This window comes from Phragmites australis, chromosome 3 (genome assembly GCF_958298935.1).
Source record: "Phragmites australis chromosome 3, lpPhrAust1.1, whole genome shotgun sequence".
NCBI classification, from domain to species: domain Eukaryota; kingdom Viridiplantae; phylum Streptophyta; class Magnoliopsida; order Poales; family Poaceae; genus Phragmites; species Phragmites australis.
The window spans coordinates 20062486-20080700 of record NC_084923.1 but is presented as its reverse complement, the minus strand read 5'-3'; the positions used below and the strand labels follow the sequence as shown (position 1 = coordinate 20080700).

The 18215-nt window shown below is 42.8% G+C and overlaps 1 protein-coding gene across 1 annotated transcript; it reads right to left on the bottom strand.

Moving 5' to 3' along the window:
* Positions 1–15345: 15345 nt before the first annotated feature.
* On the bottom strand, positions 15346–17241 carry LOC133912579 (peroxidase 2-like). The gene is made up of 2 exons (XM_062355396.1): positions 16923–17241; positions 15346–16378 (listed from the first exon to the last, which is right to left on the bottom strand). Exons 1-2 carry the CDS (start codon positions 17151–17153, stop codon positions 15611–15613), a joined length of 999 nt encoding a protein of 332 aa, XP_062211380.1. The 5' UTR covers positions 17154–17241; the 3' UTR covers positions 15346–15610.
* Positions 17242–18215: the final 974 nt, after the last annotated feature.

Genomic DNA, 18215 nt, shown 5'->3' with positions numbered 1-18215 from the left:
TATATATATATATATATATATATATATTAGTGGACACATCTCTCTCGTTTCCTGTGCGAGAATTCCCAATAAATTTACATGCAATGAGACCTCTAAATGTGAAATTTTACTACAAAGAAAACACAATATTTGATTTTCAAATAAATATGGAAAGTGTCCGAATTGAGTTTCGGAGTGTTCCTAATTTGATTCAATGTGTTTTAGGTTATAAATTTAGTTGGGATGTGTAGTCCTCTGAATAAACTTTCTATAGAGTCCAAAATCGTCAAAATCGGACTTCGGGATCAAAAGTTATTGTCGTTTTTCGAAGGTAAGCTGTGCTGAATTCAGATATTTCGGGTTAACTTAGATTATCCGGGTTGTCCGGAGTCTCCGGGTGAGGTTTGGAGGAGAGGTCTCAGTTTGGGCCTTTTTGGTTGACCTGGATACTCTGGATTGACCCAGATACTCCGGGTTACAGATACTCCGGATGAGGTTTCGAGTCTGGATGCTCAGTTTTGCCTTCTTTAGCTTACCCGGATACTACGGGTTGACCCTTAGACTCCGAGTCAGTACAAAAAAGTTTGTAATGGCTAGTTTTTTGAGGTGGGCTGTAAATACCCCCTCATCCCCATCCTTTTGAGCTGCTGCAAGGGCATGAAAGAAAAACATTTTAGAGCTAAAAAAACTCCTTCCCACTCCATTTTAGTGAGAGATTTGAGAAGAAAAGTAAGTTGGGTAGTGAGATTGGAAGATTGAGTGCAAGTGAGCTAAATCCATTCTTGAGCACTTGAGTTCATCGACAAGAAGTTCGTGAAGCATTTGTTACTCTTGGAGGTAAAGCCTCCTACCTGGCTAGGTGTTGCCCGGTGAGCTCCCGTGCGTGTGGTGAGCCGCGGGAAAGTTTGTGAAGGTCGATCTCACATCCGCAAGGAAGGAGATAAAGCTAGTGGATCAAGGAAAGCGGTTGAAAGAGATCTGGCTCGTTTGAGCTTCCTCAACGAAGACGTAGGATTCACGGTGGTAAATCTGAGCTTCGGGAAACAAATCTTGTGTCTCCTCTCTTATTCCCTTTCATTTGAGTTCGTGCTTAATATTTGTGCATTTTGCTCAATCTACTTGTTCGTGTGTATTTGATTGTAGGTTCTCCGTGAATCTACTCGAAATCATCACTTGGAACACAAGACATTACTTGATTTGAGCTAGAACTCTTTAGGCGTACTTTAAATTCAGTTTCGAGCTCAGTTCTGTACAGAACCCGGAGAATCCGGATTTAGCCGATTCCGAAACTGTATAACCCGAAGACTTCGAGTTGACTCGAAGTATCTGGGTGAACAGTGTTTTTAGCCTCGTGAACAGTTTTTTTTTTTTGCCTTTTTTCAATTAGTGCTTTCTTGCATATCTTTTGCTAGAATCGAGTAATTCTTGTCACTCTAGGATTGTAACTTTCATATTTATTTAGGGTGATTGTGCACTAATTGAGCCTAGCATATTTAGTTTTTTCACTTGTGAAAAAAACTATTAATTTATATTCCACTGCAAGTTTAGGCCAACGGTAAAAGGAGACGAATTTTTGAAAAAACGTCTATTCACCCCTCTGTAGGCGACATCATTGTCCTTTTAATTACCCTTGTTCTCCGTTGGACCTCCTTAGTTACAAATACCATCACATCACTTTGAAAAAAAACACTAATAATTGTAATGTGCAAGTTGACATTTATGCCCTGAAATATATGGTCAACTTTGTGACATTTGGATTTGCTTGGAGCTGAAGTCACTATGCCAGAACAGCACATTAGTGACAGGTGATAATCATCACTAGTGACGGTTACTGCACCCATCACTCTTATTGTGTTACTAATGATAAAACATTAGTGATGAGTTGGGACCCGTCACTAACAACAATCACCAATGACGGGTCATAATTGAGACCCGTAACTAAAATGCGTCTCCTATGACCTGATCAGGCCTGTTGCCCATCACAATGACCGTCATTAGTGACGGGTGTATGTACCGCTCATCACTAATTATCAATCCCCAGTGACAGGTAGCTTTCCAACCCGTCTCCGGGACTCGATCATTATAACGAGTGTTAACCACAACCTATCACTAGTGACCGAGTCATTAGTGATGGGTGTATTTACCACCCGTCACTAATTATCTAGAACCAGTGATAGGTAACTACAACCTGTCAACTGAGTCATCAGCGACGTGTTATGAGTCATTAGTGATGGGTATCTTTTCAACCCATCTCTAATGACTGAGTTCCAGAGACGAGTTAGAAATCTACCCGTCACTAGGACTCAGTCATCAGTGACGGGTGAATTTACCACCCTTCACTAATGTTCTCATCCTCCGAAGGGATTTACTTGTTTCTTGGCTGCATTCTGAAGCAATTTGGCACTCGTCTTCTCCTGCAAATAATACACATCACATTTATTCCATACCCATATTATAGGGACCAAGTCACGAGATATGCAACCGCAAATTACATAATCAAAAGTCCTCGAAAGTGCAAGTCCACATCAAGATAGTTACAAATTACAACGGCGCAAGTTCACATCAAGATAGTTACAAATTACATAAGTCAAAAGTGCAACCATAAATTACACAAGTTAGAGCCATGCATCCCTACAATAGAAATCACCTTTCGAAGTGATGACTTCGATCATTAAGAACGAGACGATCCGTGCTTGAATGTTGGAGAGTGCAGACTCCTCGATGTTGTTGTCCGGTAAGTTGAATTCCTGCTGAATTAAAGTAGTTATAGAAAAAGTAAGCAATTAGCGTGAGCAAAATAATTTTATCATTGGATATTTGTAATGAATAAAAGCAGCTATGAAAAGACTATGCAATTGTCTTACATCTGGGGATTTCATATCCTTCCCTGCCATGAATAGCAGCACATGACGCACAACGTAGAATCCGCAGGAGTTGCCCGGTGGTTGTTGGTCGCACTGCAGAAGGAAAAATCCGAGTTCGAAAAGAAAAAATGTAGTAGTAGAGTATTTGCAAATATGTCTCTTGGCACTTGTCGTGAAGACGGTCTTATGTGTCAGTGTGTGGGGGCTCCTTCAGATCATACTTTGAATCACAACACATATACATGTCAAAAGCCCTACATACGAAGAAGGATCCAATAGTCAATATTTGTTGTAAATTTGAAAAGTTCAATATGTAACCTAAGTCATGAAGAGCTTACTCATCGAGGATTTGTTTAACGAAAGTATAGTCACGTTGTCCCCGTTCGCTGTTAGGTCCACTGGTTTGGATGAATCGAGGTACCATACCAAGTTCCACTTAGAGGCAATGACCAGTAAGATCCAATAGCCACCTAGGTTGTGGGCGGCCATCAGGTAGTCCCTCTTCGAAAAGTGGCTCATTTCCCTAGCCACATATTCCACAACAAATTCATTTTGTTGTTCCACCAAAGAAATTGTCATATTTTGGGGTCAAGGAATCTGAAGGGCTCATTCTTCCTCGTTTCTTGTATCAAGTGTCTACAGATAACAAATTAGTTAGATTGGAGAATTTAGTGGTAAATCACTATGGTGGATGAGGATGATGGAGGCAGGTGTCGATGAGGCGGGGACGACGGGAAGCCTACCTCGACGGATGAGGACGATGGTGGCGCAGAGCATGGTGGTGCGGGCTCCTTGGTGTCAGGGTGCTCGTCGGGGAGGAGGCGATGGTGGTGTGGGCTCATCGGTGTTGGGGTAGTTAGGGATGAGGGTGCAGGGGAAGGCGGCGCTGGGGAGGGGGATGGGGATGCCAGGGAGACGGTGGTGGCCTCAGGGACGAACAGGAGAACAAGGTGAGGAGGAATTGGCGGCGGGCGCGGTGGGACTTAGGAAAAATTGGAGGCTAGGGTTCCCGGGCCCATTATTTATAAACATATCATTAGTGATGGGTGAATTTACCACCCGTCAATAATGATCGAGTCATAGTAACGGGTGAATTTACCATCAATTACTAATGATTAGGTCATTGGATTTGATCATTAGTGACAAATGGTAAATTAATCCATCACTATCTATAGCTTTACTGACGCGTGAAGTTATCACCCATCACTAATGTGCTCGTCCGTCTAAGGGATTTACGTATATATTGGCTATATCCTGAACAAAGTCAGGATTTAGTAGCAATCTTCTCCTGCAAACATATCGCAAATTGGAGGTTACATTGAAATTCAGACTTAATTGAATATTACAAATATTATAATAACTGAATATTACAAATTTGAGGTTACATTGAAATTCATTTGGCATGTGACAGCCATTTTTGTGCTTTCTTTACATGGGTCCCTTTGTTATGGTCGGAACGTAGGTATGAAGTCTTCTCGTTCTGTGCATCCTGTGGTATGATTGCAGTAGCAGAAGGGGGGGGGATTTCATCAAATTAATTGTACTCGTCCTCATCAACCATGTTTTCAACTCCCACGATCTGTCTTTTCCAGGCGAGAACCACATGAAGTTTCTTATTTACTGTGTCAGTCACATAAAATACCTGGGCAACTTATTTAGCGAGTACGAAATGTTCGTCCTTATATCCAACAATTTTGAGATTAACGCTAGTGAATTCGTATTTATCTTTCATAACACCCATTGTCCCGTGTACCCAATGGCACCGAAGCAGGGGTATCTTGAATCCCAAGTAATCCAATTCCTAGATGTCCTCTATCTGACCATAGTATGTGCTCATGTGCATATTATTATCATAAGCATTTATATGGACACCGCTGTTTTGGTATGTGTTTTTCTGATATTGGGCAACCGTGTAACATGTATAACCGTTTATATCATACCCTTCATATGTTGTAATTGTGTATATAAGGCATGCTACTCTTTTCCTAATCAAATCACTTGTGGGAGCACTCGATTGATTGATTTGATCTCGAAACCAAGTGTTGAACCTTTGCATATGTTACTTCGCAAGCCAAGCTTCAATTTGGCCTAGATTGTCTTGAAGAAGCAATTACTTGTGCTAGTCGATATATATGGGGACACTTCACTCATTTTTTGCAACACGAGGAAATAAGCTTGGTTATATGCCTTCGGCTTAGGAGTAATTGCATGTTTCCCCAGAATTCCTTGCCCTGTGAGCCTACCCTCATTAGTATGAACAAGGGTTCCCGATCTTCCGAAAGGTTCTGGTAACTCTCGATTTGGTGGAAACGAGACACAAGTCGATCCGGCTTCCGAACAACACGATCCGAAACCCCGCAATCGCAGCACCACGTCTCCTCTGGTTATCAACCGGCATTGCACGGTTGACCTCGCCAAGAAGGCTAAAGTCCTTGCCTGCGAATCGAAGAACACAAGCAAGAACAAGGAAGAATGCAACCAAATTGCGGATGAATGATTAATCTCACGAGTTGGGGTCTCACAAACCGACGAAACGGTGAAACTGTTCTTGACAGAATAATCTAAGCAAAAACCCGCCCTAACGAGAGCGGCGGCGGATGATAATAAGGGTCTAAGGGTCGTCACACCCCCTGGTCACGCCCCCCCTAATGGGCTCAACGACGATACACGGCCCAACGGACCAAAAATGGTGACGCAGCACCGGGACAGATTCTGGACGCTGACTTGTTTTGACGTTTCCCGTTGACTCAGAAGCAATTTGGACCTCAAACCAACGCCATTGGTTTCCTTATGAAATTATATTTCCAACCATATGTGAATCGTCAAAAACGGAGTCCGGATGCGTCCTGGGCGTCCGTTTTACTGCTCACTGGTCCTGGAGGTCGAGACTGATTCGGACTCGAGTTGGACTGGACCTCCTGCTGTTGTTGGACGTCCTAGCTGCTCCTCCACGCCTCCAAGCCTTCCTCTATGTGTCTCCTTGTCCTCTCCATGATTCCTAAGCAACACATAATCATTAGGTAGTAATCTATTCTCAAAATTATATAAAGAGTTGCTTAGGAACGAGCTCACCTCTAAATTTAATTGTCGTGCGCGAGTTCTTGTGATTGGACCTTGAAAGTTCAATGGAGGATCATTGTATGTATCCGAAGGAGTGATGTCCTCATCATCCTCCCCCTCTTGAATTGGAGTCGTCCTCGACTCAAGCTCATCATCGGCTCCCAAGTAAGGTTTCAAATCTGCAATGTTAAAAGAAGGACTAACCCCGAACTCGGGTGGCAACTCAAGTTTATATGCATTATCATTTATTTTCTCAATTATCTTATAAGGACCAGCAGCTCTTGGCATTAATTTAGACTTACGCAGCTCTGGAAACCTATCTTTTCTTAAATGTAACCACACTAAATCACCCGGTTCAAGTTTGACTTCTTTCCTACCTTCACTACCAGCAATTCTATACTTTTCATTCATCTTTTCGATATTTATTTTAGTTGTTTCATGCAACTTACAAATAAAATCAGCACGTGCACTAGCATCACTATGTGTTCTTTCAGTGGTAGGTAAAGGCAAAAGATCAATAGGAGCGCGAGGGTTAAAACCATACACTACCTGAAAAGGACTTACCTTGGTGGTAGAATGTGTTGCCCGATTATAAGCAAACTCCACGTGGGGCAAACATTCTTCCCACATCTTCAAATTTTTCTTCAAAATAGCTCTCAACATGGTACCCAAAGTGCGGTTCACTACCTCCGTTTAGCCATCAGTTTGTGGGTGGCAAGTAGTAGAAAACAATAGTTTTGTACCCAACTTATTCCATAGAGTGCGCCAAAAGTGACTCAAAAATTTAGCGTCGCGATCTGAAACAATAGTAGAAGGCATACCATGCAAGCGAACAATCTCTTTGAAAAAGAGGTCAGCAATATAAACGGCATCATCACTTTTATGACAAGGTATAAAATGTGCCATCATAGAAAAATGATCCACAACAACAAAAATGCTATCCCTCCCCTCTTAGTCCTAGGCAATCCCAAAACAAAGTCCATCAAAATATCTGCCCAAGGAATAGAAGGAACAGGAAGAGGCATATACAAACCATGTGGATTCAACCGAGACTTAGCCTTTTGACATGTGGTACAGCGTGCCACGAACCGCTCAACATCTCTCCTCATCTTTGGCCAAAAGAAATGTGTGGCCAACATATCCTCCGTCTTCTTAGCACCAAAATGTCCCATCAATCCTCCTCCATGTGCTTCCTGCAACAACAAAAGACGAACGGAACCAACTGGAATGCATAGACGGTTAGCTCTAAACACAAATCCATCATTGATCACAAACTTGTTCCATGTACGTCCCTCTTTACAGTTCAGCAATACATCTTTAAAATCAGGATCAAGCACATATTGTTCTTTTATTGAATCAAGTCCAAAAATTCTATAATCAAGTTGGGACAACAAAGCATATCGTCTAGACAAAGCATCAGCAATTATATTATCCTTCCCTTTCTTGTGTTTGATAACATAAGGAAAAGATTCAATAAATTCAACCCACTTAGCATGTCTACGATTCAGATTATTTTGAGAACGAAGATACTTAAGCGATTCATGATCTGAATGTATAACAAATTCTTTAGGCCACAAATAATGACGCCACGTCTCTAAAGAACGTACAAGTGCATACAATTCCTTATCATACGTAGAGTAATTAAGAACAGGGCCATGCAATTTTTCGCTAAAGTATGCAACGGGCTTACCTTCTTGCATCAAAACACCTCCAATGCCAACTCCACTAGCATCACATTCTAGCTCAAAGGTCTTACCAAAATTTGGAAGTTGCAACAATGGCGCGTGCGTAAGCTTGTCCTTCAAAGTGTCAAATGACTCCTCTTGTGCCTTACCCCAATGGAACACCACACCTTTCTTTATCAACTCGTGTAAGGGGGCAGCAATGGCGCTGAAATCCTTCACGAAACGACGATAAAAACCTGCAAGTCCAAGAAAACTTCTCACCTGTTTGATGGTTTGGGGCACCGGCTAACTCTTTATGGCTTCAATTTTCATCTCATCCACCTCAATTCCCTGTGGAGTAATAACATAGCCAAGAAAAGAGACTCGATCCGTGCAAAAGATGCACTTCTCAAGGTTACCAAATAAACGTGCATCACGTAAAGCATTAAAAACAGCACGTAAGTGATCCATATGTTCATCCAAAGACTTGCTATAAATCAATATATCATCAAAGTAAACCACCACAAATCGTCCAATAAAAGCTCTTAAAACCTCATTCATCAAACGCATGAAAGTGCTAGGTGCATTAGTTAAACCAAAAGGCATTACTAACCACTCATATAATCCGAATTTAGTTTTGAAAGCTGTTTTCCATTCATCTCCAAGTTTCATTCTAATTTGGTGGTAACCACTACGCAAGTCAATCTTTGTAAAAATTACAGAGCCACATAACTCATCAAGCATATCATCAAGTCTAGGAATAGGATGGCGATATCGAATAGTAATGTTATTGATTGCTCTACAATCAACACACATACGCCAAGTACCATCTTTCTTAGGAACCAAAATCACAGGAACAGCACAAGGACTAAGGCTCTCATGTACATACTCGCGGTCCAAAAGCTCTTGGACTTGCCGCTGAATTTCCTTAGTCTCCTCGGGATTGGTTCGATACGCAGCACGATTTGGCAATGTTGCTCCCGGGATCAAATCGATTTGATGCTCTATCCCTCTCATAGGTGGCAGTCCCGGGGGTATCTCAGCTGGGAAAACATCCTCATACTCCTGCAAAAGGTTAGTGGCAGTAGGAGGTATCGAACTAATAACATCATCAAGCGAATACAAAACTCGTTTGCAAACCAAGGTGTAGCAAATATCAATATTAGAAATTTCAGCAAGGTCACTTTTTAGTGCAAGCATAACACCACCCTTCAATTTTATGCCCTCTACCTTAGAACTAGGTGCAGACTTATCCTTTTTAGGTGGGTAAAGAGAATTAGCAACTTGCTGATTTTCAGATTTAGTATCACGTAAATTAGCAGCTCGTTCTTTATCAGCTTGTACAATTTCAGCAGGGGTCATAGGAACCAAAGTAATTTTCTTTCCTTTATGCATAAAAGTATATGTATTACTTCTACCATGGTGTACAGCATCATTATCAAATTCCCAAGGTCGACCCAATAAAAGTGAGCAAGCTTCCATAGGTACCACATCACAGTCAACATAATCAGCATAGGAACCAATGGAAAAAGAAACTCTGCAAGTTTGTGTTACCTTAGCTTTTCCAGCATCATTAAACCACTGAAGGTTATATGGATGGGGGTGTTGGCGTGTGGTCAAGCCAAGCTTCTTGACCAAATCTGAACTCACCAAATTATTACAACTACCTCCATCGATGATGACACGTGCTCGTCGATTTTGGATGACGAAGAAAATCTGGAACAAGTTATGGCGTTGCAGCTTCTCTGGTTGTTGTACCTTTGTGCTGAGCGCCCGCTGCACAATGATGCTCCTATAGGTCGCTGTGTCATCACTGCCCAAGATTTCGTTGCTCTCCTCAACAACTGGTTCTTCTTCTTCTTCTTCCTCAATGTCAGAGGCGCTGATGTACCCATCTTCCGTTGCAATATATGCCCGCTGACTTGAGCAATCCTTCTGCACATGACCGAATCCATGGCAGCGACGGCACTGAATGCCAGAGGTGCGTCCCGTTGATGCAACAGAGGAAGCACTCTTGGAAGGTCCCTGCAAAACAGAATTTTTACCTGAGCCTGAAGGTCGTGTAGTGACCGGATTTGGTGCCGTAGCTGCTTGTTGCTTGCTCGCTGGTGAGGGAGCCCTGTAAGTGGATGGTTTGGACAGCCCCAAGGATGGTCCTGTGCGCGGCGTGTATGTGGTGCTGGCCTTGTACTTGCCCTGCTGCTCACGCCCCTGCAACTCCTTCTTTGCAAGCATAGCAAACTGAAACAACTGGTTGACATTGTTAAATTTTTTATAATCAATAATATCCTGGATTTCATGTCTCAAACCCGAATAAAATCGACAAATAGAATCTTTGTTTCCCTCTACTATGCCACAACGCATCAAGCCCTTTTGAAGCTCACCATAATAATCCTGCACAGATTTATCTCCCTGTTCTAAGCGCATCAATTTCTTACGCAGGTCTCTATGATAAGATGGGGGAACAAATCTATCACGCATAGCAACCTTAAGCTCTTCCCATGTACGAGGTGTGGCACCATCTGCAGCTAAACCAGTCCACCAAATAATAGCAAAATCTTTAAACTCACTAGTGGCTTGTCTAACTCTATGTTGTTCAGGTACTTGGTGGGCACTAAATTTTTGCTCTACTGTCATCTCCCAATCAAGATATCCCTCAGCATCATAATGTCCCGAAAAAGAAGGTATAGTAAATTTAACGTTAGCATAAGGATCTTCAGGAGCTCGATTATACATACCTCGATGGTGGTGGTGATGTGGAACGCCACCCATACCTGTGGTGTTAGTGCGAAGACGACGCCGTAATCTGTTTTGCAATGTCGCCGCTGGATCAACATTACCATCGTCATCATACAACTCATCACCGGTGTTGCTTCCATTCACATCTTCGTTGTGCACAGGACGGTTTTCCAAAGCATTTACCCTGTCGGTGAGCTCGGATAACCGTTTGTCCACCCGCTCAACCGCGTTTGCGAGTTTCATCTCAATTATCGCTTCAGTGACAGCCTTGATGACTGTCTCCTTCATCTCCTTCTGAGCATTGTCTACAACAGCTTGTAGCTGCTCTTGGCTGACACACTCCTTGAAGTCCTTTGGCGTTTTATCTCCATCAACTGACATTGTGGAAACAAACACAACAACAAACAGTGAAGGTTATCCCTAATAATCATACTACAAAGGTGGAGTGGTGCCTCTCAATCAAGATCAGCAAAGGTAGACACCTTACCAAGCTCTTACCAGGGTTCTTACCAGCAAAGCAAAGGATACCTGGAAGGCGTGCGAGCGATTGCAGGGATGCAAACCAGTGCTGTCCAGAAGAATCTGTGGAGCTTGAAAGGCACACAAAGAGAACAAATATGTATATGTGGAACACAAATCAGAAACAGATAGTAATGCTGAATTATAGTCCCAAGTACTTGTTCTCGTTGCTGACCTAAAGTGTTGCAAGTACCAAGTATGTGTGATAAACAAGGTGGAGAAACAAGTATGATGGATAGCAAGAGCAACAGAAACAAAGAACTAAACAGCACACGCTAACACAGCTCACTTTGCCCTTCTCTATGTGCTCCTCTAGATATTGTTCCTCTTTTGCCCCTCTCTCTTTTCTATTTTTTTGGGCTGTCGTTGTTTTTTTTGGGAAAATTCAACTTTTTCTTTTTATTTTTTTGATATTTTTTTTTCACTTAGGAGCACACAAGAGGGAACCACAGAAAATTTGAGCTTAAACAAGTGAAAGACGTGGCCTGTAGAATTTTCTGAAGTTCAGCTGGAAAATGAGAAAAATATTTGGAAATTGAAAACTCAAACTTCGGAGGCGAATTTGGGAATTCTGATTTCGCCGAACCCGAAGAAGCTGGGGACGAACGGATCCGAAATGCCGTTTTGATGCGAAAAACTCTGTGACTTTTCTGAAAACGGAGTTCGTACGCGAAAGTTATGCCCGATTTGAGAAACGACTCCGAATTAGAGGACAAAACGGGAAGAAAGTGGGGAAAATATGCGACGAAGGCTAGGGTTTGATGGAAACGGTGGGGGAAAACACACGAACTGGACTCTAACACGACCTAACCAGCAACAAGACCTTGACCAGGACACAAACTCAACACGACGGACTCTGAAACTGAAATATGCAAAAGCTAAAGGCGCGGAAGGGTTGTAGGACAGGAAAAAAAAATGATATGGCAGTGGACTATGGAACGAAGGCGAAAACACTCGAAACTAAGGGTAGATATGAACCTGACGGTATACCTGAAGCTCTGAATACCACTTAGTATGAACAAGGGTTCCCGATCTTCCGAAAGGTTCTGGTAACTCTCGATTTGGTGGAAACGAGACACAAGTCGATCTGGCTTCCGAACAACACGATCCGAAACCCCGCAATCGCAGCACCACGTCTCCTCTGGTTATCAACCGGCGTTGCACGGTTGACCTCGCCAAGAAGGCTAAAGTCCTTGCCTGCGAATCGAAGAACACAAGTAAGAACAAGGAAGAATGCAACCAAATTGCGGATGAATGATTAATCTCACGAGTTGGGGTCTCACAAACCGACGAAACGGCGAAACTGTTCTTGACAGAATAATCTAAGCAAAAACCCGCCCTAACGAGAGCGGCGGCGGATGATAATAAGGGTCTAAGGGTCGTCACACCCCCTGGTCACGCCCCCCTAATGGGCTCAACGACGATACACGGCCCAACGGACCAAAAACGGTGACGCAGCACCAGCACCGTCGTGTCGTAGACGGTCTTGGACACCTTGTTCCCCTCTGGTAGCATGTCCATTTTAGCAGATGCAACAATACTTTGAAGCTCCTATTAGACCAACGATGGGTTGCCTAAAATTGCAGAAGCGTAAGCACCGCAAATAATAGCATGTATTTCTCCTTGTAGCCAGGATAAAATGGTGTCTTTGAGTCTCGCACCAGTTCCTGGAATTTGACAAACTGACCATCACTATACGCGTAATTCCCCTCAGCATCAAGCACCATTTGGTCCACATTCTCCACGAAATCCACGTAGTCATCATTGAATCCTAATATGTCTACGTCCCTGAGATAATCATCCATATCACGGGCTGGCAGGTGTCATTGATCCGTACTGCCGTCCGAGAGGACCTGATCCATTTCCCCTTTGTTAAGGCCTTCCTCGTCGTGTTTGTTCCAAACTTGATATCTTTCACTGAATCCACGCCTTAATAAGTGATCGTACACATTATCAGGTTTTAGGAACTTCTTCTCATTCTTACAATCACATCATGGAAACCAAATTGTTGTTTTACCCCAACCTTCCATATCCGTCACCGCGACAATCAAGAAAGACTTCACCCCACTTATGCACTCGTTACAAGTACGGCAATAAAGGTACATCCAACTTCGGTCCATCATCTACAAATTGAAAAATATTAATTCTAAATACAAACTACAGAGAAGGTAGAATAAGTATAAAAATTCTAACTCAATTTAACTAAATTAAGTGTATACGTGTGTTCTAATGATATTCAAGACAACAATTAACATCAAAAATATGATACATGTTATCTACAACGAATGATCCTAGCTAATTTCTAATAAGTAAAGATAGGTCCTAATCCCATTCGAGGATATGTGGCTCGAGTAGGTTTCCATGTTCTTGGACGGTTCTGAAGAAAATTTTGGCAGCACCTCCCCGCTGTTCTCCAAATACACGTCTCGACAATGAGCCGAGAGGGTGTGTATCTGGAGAATAACAGGGAGACGCCACCAAAATTCTCTCTAGAGCCATACAAGAGCACATAAATCTACTACTTAGGTCACATATCCTCGAACTGTCCAAAGTACGTGGACAATTCCGGAGCATCTTCTTATAAATATGACGAGTTGCCAAGTCATATTTATAATCAAACACTCTCGAACGGGAGACGTAGGTTACGCATGTATACTAAGGGGGACAATCCACATATATCAAGATCTGAGAGAAGGAGCAAAATTGTTGATTCTAACTCAAACCCTATAATCCGCCATGCATATATGAGCAACAGGAGGAGGCAAACCTTCAAAGGACAGGGACAGAGACCAACTGTAAAGCACCAAGATTTGATTTAACCTCAATAGAATCGCCAAAAAAATTGCCCCTTTACCGAGCAGTCACGGCGGACAGACACTGTCTGGTCATGCTGCTCAGGGAATAAAATAACAGTAAGCATCACTCATTGGTGACGGGTTATAAGGACAACTATCGCAGAGATTACCTCTTTGAGCCATAGGATCGGTTTCAACATCTACATGATAGGATGATATGAACTGAGCCTAATGTACTATAAACTCAATTAAATTATTGTGTCCTAATCAGTGTTACTATGAGCCTAATAGTGAGGGAGAAAAAGAAGAGAGGTTACTATGATCGGTCTCGATCGTGGCCGGTGAGGGAACACTGCTAGGGAACGCCTGGAGGGTAGTGTACGCATAGAGTATGAGCCGATGGAGAAGTTGTCGGGATCCATCCAAGTCTGCCACGGCGACAGCAATGGCCCCCGCCACTACCTTGATCCATCGCCCTAACCTAGCAGGTAGAGGGGGCAGCGGCGTACGTCGGGCTGTGGTGGAGGGGGAGGATGGAAGCAGTGTTAGTAGTGAGGTGCGAACGGCGGCGGCGGTGGGAGAAGGAGGCGAGTGGATGTGAGCGGAGATGAGAGTGGTCAAGAGAGAGAAATGAGCAGATAAGAGTGGTTGAGCAGATAGGAGTGGTCGGCGAAGAAATTAGTGATGGGTGATAATGACACCCATCACTAATGAGTCAGTTATTAGTGACGGTAACAACTACGACCCATTACTAATTACTTTAATATTAGTGACGGGTCTCATAACGACCCGTAACTAATGAGTAGGCTATATTTAGTGATGTGTACCCCATGTACTCGCCACTAATAACTGAATTATTAGTGACGAATATTAATGTGATCTATCACTAATATCTTTAGTGACGGGTTATTCGCTCACCGTCACTAATGAATCCTAATTAGTGATGGGTCTTGATCGGGTCCCGGCGTGGGTCACGCATTATTTACAGGTCGGCATTAGACCTGTCACTAATAGTGCACTAGTGACGGGTACTGAGGAACCGTCACTAATGACGTGTCTCCTTTGAGGTTTCTTACATGGTGAGTGTAGGCTGCGTTTGGGCTTTAGGCCCCTTTGGATCATACAATTTTCAGAATAATTTTGTAGGATTTAAATTTTCTAAGATTTTTGTTCTTTCTACCCTTTAGAACAAAAGATTGACTACCTTGGAATCTTATGAAATTTCTATGGAATGCCTCAATTCATGGAAATTTGTTTTGGTGTAAATGGAACATGAGGTCTAACATGATGGAAAATTTTCCTTTCTGTGTTTGTCTCCTCAAATTTCTGTATTACTGTGCAGTTTTCTTGTGTTTGGCTTTTGCTCGTGCTCGAAAAAAAAAATGAGTGGGAAGAAAATTGACCTCTCCGTCTCCTACCGTATTGAGTTTCATGCATCAATTAATTAGTAAAAGATGTTGAACTATTGGATAAAAATGGACCATCTAGTCAGGCTATACATTGTAAAGGCAAGGTTTCACTTTTGCTGGAGTAGATTATAAGGGTTTTTCATGCAGATATTTGCTGGGGTTGTACCAAGTAATTTATTTTCCACAAGAAAATGGTGTGCTAGTTGTACATGCACAACTACGTCAGGCAAAGTAGTAATTAAGCCCGAGATAATGGAACAGTCGAACCAACAAGATCCATCAAATATTCAAATGTACATATGACATTTATATAAACTAAACTTATTCAACCTTATTTAATATTCCAAATGCAGGAACACCAGCCACATAATTACGGACACAAACCTTCCCGATTTGAAGAAATCAAACAAAGGAAAATGTTGAAAACACAAAGTTAATAAAAGCACAGTAGTCGTCAACTACATCGATCATCACGCTTGCAAATCATGGATGAATTCAAACTACTGAATAGAGTGATCCTTCACCAAGCACCATGCAGTTTCTCTCAAATTCCTTCACTTTCCACTGTTGCAACTGATTAACTAGTAGTGGTTGATCGCCCTGCAGTTCTTCCTGATCTCCCCCTGGTGCCCGGTCTTCACGTCAATGCTAGCCATCTTCACCATTGCCTTCTTGAACCTGTCCTCCCACCACCCGGGGATGTTGGCGTTGTCCTCCACCATCTTCGCCGTCTCCTGCGACGTCAGGAGCGCCGCGTCCGATGTGAACAGCACGGTGTGCGACATCACGTTCTTGTAGTACTGGTCGTCAAGCTTGTTGGGCGTCACCACATCCTGCATCACCGTCGGATCGTCGCTGGCAGTCGGGTTAGCCGGGCAGCGGCTTCTCAGGAACCAGGCGAACCCGCCGTTGATGTCAGAGGGGGACTGGAGGCGGTCCGAGACGAAGGACGAGCAGTGCGACCTCCCGACGGTGTGCGCACCAGAGAGGACGACCAAGTCCTCCACGGTAAGCCCCTTGACGACGAAGCTGGAGACGAGGTCGCTGAGGTTGGACGTTGGCGGGACCAGGAACTTGAGAGGCTCGGAGGCGTTGGAGAAGGTGCCGTCGCGGCGGCCAGCCGGCATGTCGAAGTAGACTTTGCCGCTGCTGAGGAAGTAGGACGCATCCCGGGCTGCGAAGGCAATTATGTCGGCACAGGAGACGATGCCGGGGCAAGCAGCCTCGACCGCGTACTTGATCGCGTCGATCAGCTCGAAGCCACGCAGGCTCGGGTTGTTCGGCGCGCTGAGCTTCTCCGGCGTCGGGCTGAACGGGGTCGGGTCCAGGAGGACGGAAGCGTCGCAACCCTAATAACCAAATGAAACATGCTAGATAAGTAATGCATTCGTAGCACTAACTTAGGTGGAGCCAAATCTTTACACAACAGGAAAGGTAGGCAAGAATGCAAAATACATGCTATATATCTCAAATATAAATTAAAACTGCACGTGTCGTCCATGCTCTGAGGTTACTTTCAATGCTAGTTTCTTATACATTAATTAGATATTTATGTAAGTAAAAATATGATGTAGCAAGCAATTTGGAGAGAAGGAATGAGCTAATTTTTTATGAAAGGAATAGCTATTTAAGCAATCTTAGATGATTGTGAGATAATAAATTGTTTTAAGTGATCTCAAGAAATAAACAACACACATACATATATTGGAAATATGTTTTTTAACATCAATTTCTTACTCTTGCCTTTTAAACATGATCTAAGAAACAAAAGATTAGAAGTGGCCTAAAGTACTTGGCGGCAGCTCCCTGAGTTAATTGCCATTGACGTACGTACAAACTAGTATATATCTAGCAAACCGGGTACTTAATTTGCGACGTTGGATTAAGGGTTACCTCGACGAAACAGTCGTGGAAGAGCATCCGGATGACGGCGGCGCCTTTGCCGGGGTTTTGGTAGATGGCCTTCTCGACGACGCCCTTGATGACGGCCTCAGCCTGCGGGCACTTGTCGTGGTAGTACCCCATCTGCAGAGGGTAGTAAGGGCTGGCCCGGCATGCCACAGCTAGGAGCAAGAAGGTAACTGCGACCAAAGTGGGCATCTTAGGTGTACTAGCAGCAGCCATGTCCACTAGATCCTTTAGTATATCTCGCACTCAAGCTTAATTAGAAGAAACTCAAGAATGTGAGAAGAAGTGATGGAGAATAGCTGCTCAACCTGGATGCTATTTATAGTTGGTCGAGGGCCAATATTGACCATGCATGTCATTATTTGTGCATAAACGGACGCAACAGGCAAATTGCATGTGCTTAACTAAATAAGAGTTTGGTGTGCATTTTTCTCTACTATTTTACTTGTGTTAAGAAATTGAAAGATATTTAGACAGCGGAACTTCACTGACCATGGACAGAGGCTGCTCAACGAATGTGAACAAGTAAGAGGCCTAAAGTCAGAATTATGACCCAGCAATTCGACTTGAAAAACAAGCCACAAATTAACCATGCCCGACTGCACTACTAGATGGTACACAATGCATAACGATCATCACTCTCAAGTCTCAGTACCATTTTAGTTACTATACGTATACCTCCGATCAGACAAAAGTAGCAAATGTCGATCTAGAATGTACGTAGTATGTTCTCAAACTGTTCCCTATACTTCGACTAACAACATTGTTATGGATATTTGGATCGCCTGTACAAAAATAATATGATTAGATTTATTTCAAATTTTTCATCATACTAGAGTTTTACTAGGTTTAATTATTAAGAACCTAGCTGGTCAAAGCTATTTTTTCTTTCGAAGACTATTTTTGAAAGTTAAAATCATGTGTGACCGGAACGATTATTTGATAGGTAGTGAAAGAAAGGTATTTCTCCAATTAATTAAGTTGTGGCTTTTATATTGTTTCTCACGGTTTGTGTCCGCGTAGTGCTCACGGCTGCTGCGGAAGGGGGTCGGCAGCCGCAACCTGCCCCTATCTGCATCCTTATGATCAATATTTCGATCCATTATAGTTTATTTTAATTAACAAAATAAATGATTTTTCTAGGGATGAGTATGGATGGATCCACTACTTTTATATACTCTCACCGTCTCAAAATAAATAACATTTTAGCTCTTTTAATAATATTTAAAATATATGACATTTTAAGGTAACTTGAGCCTAGGTTATTCAGTCTTATCT

Excerpts from the sequence above, each read along its gene's own strand:
- LOC133912579 (XM_062355396.1), bottom strand. The coding sequence starts at position 17,153 with ATGGCTGCTGCTAGTACACCTAAGATGCCCACTTTGGTCGCAGTTACC. Across the intron at positions 16,379-16,922 it reads TCCACGACTGTTTCGTCGAG|GGTTGCGACGCTTCCGTCCT; the intron begins GTAACCCTTAAT and ends TTTGGTTATTAG.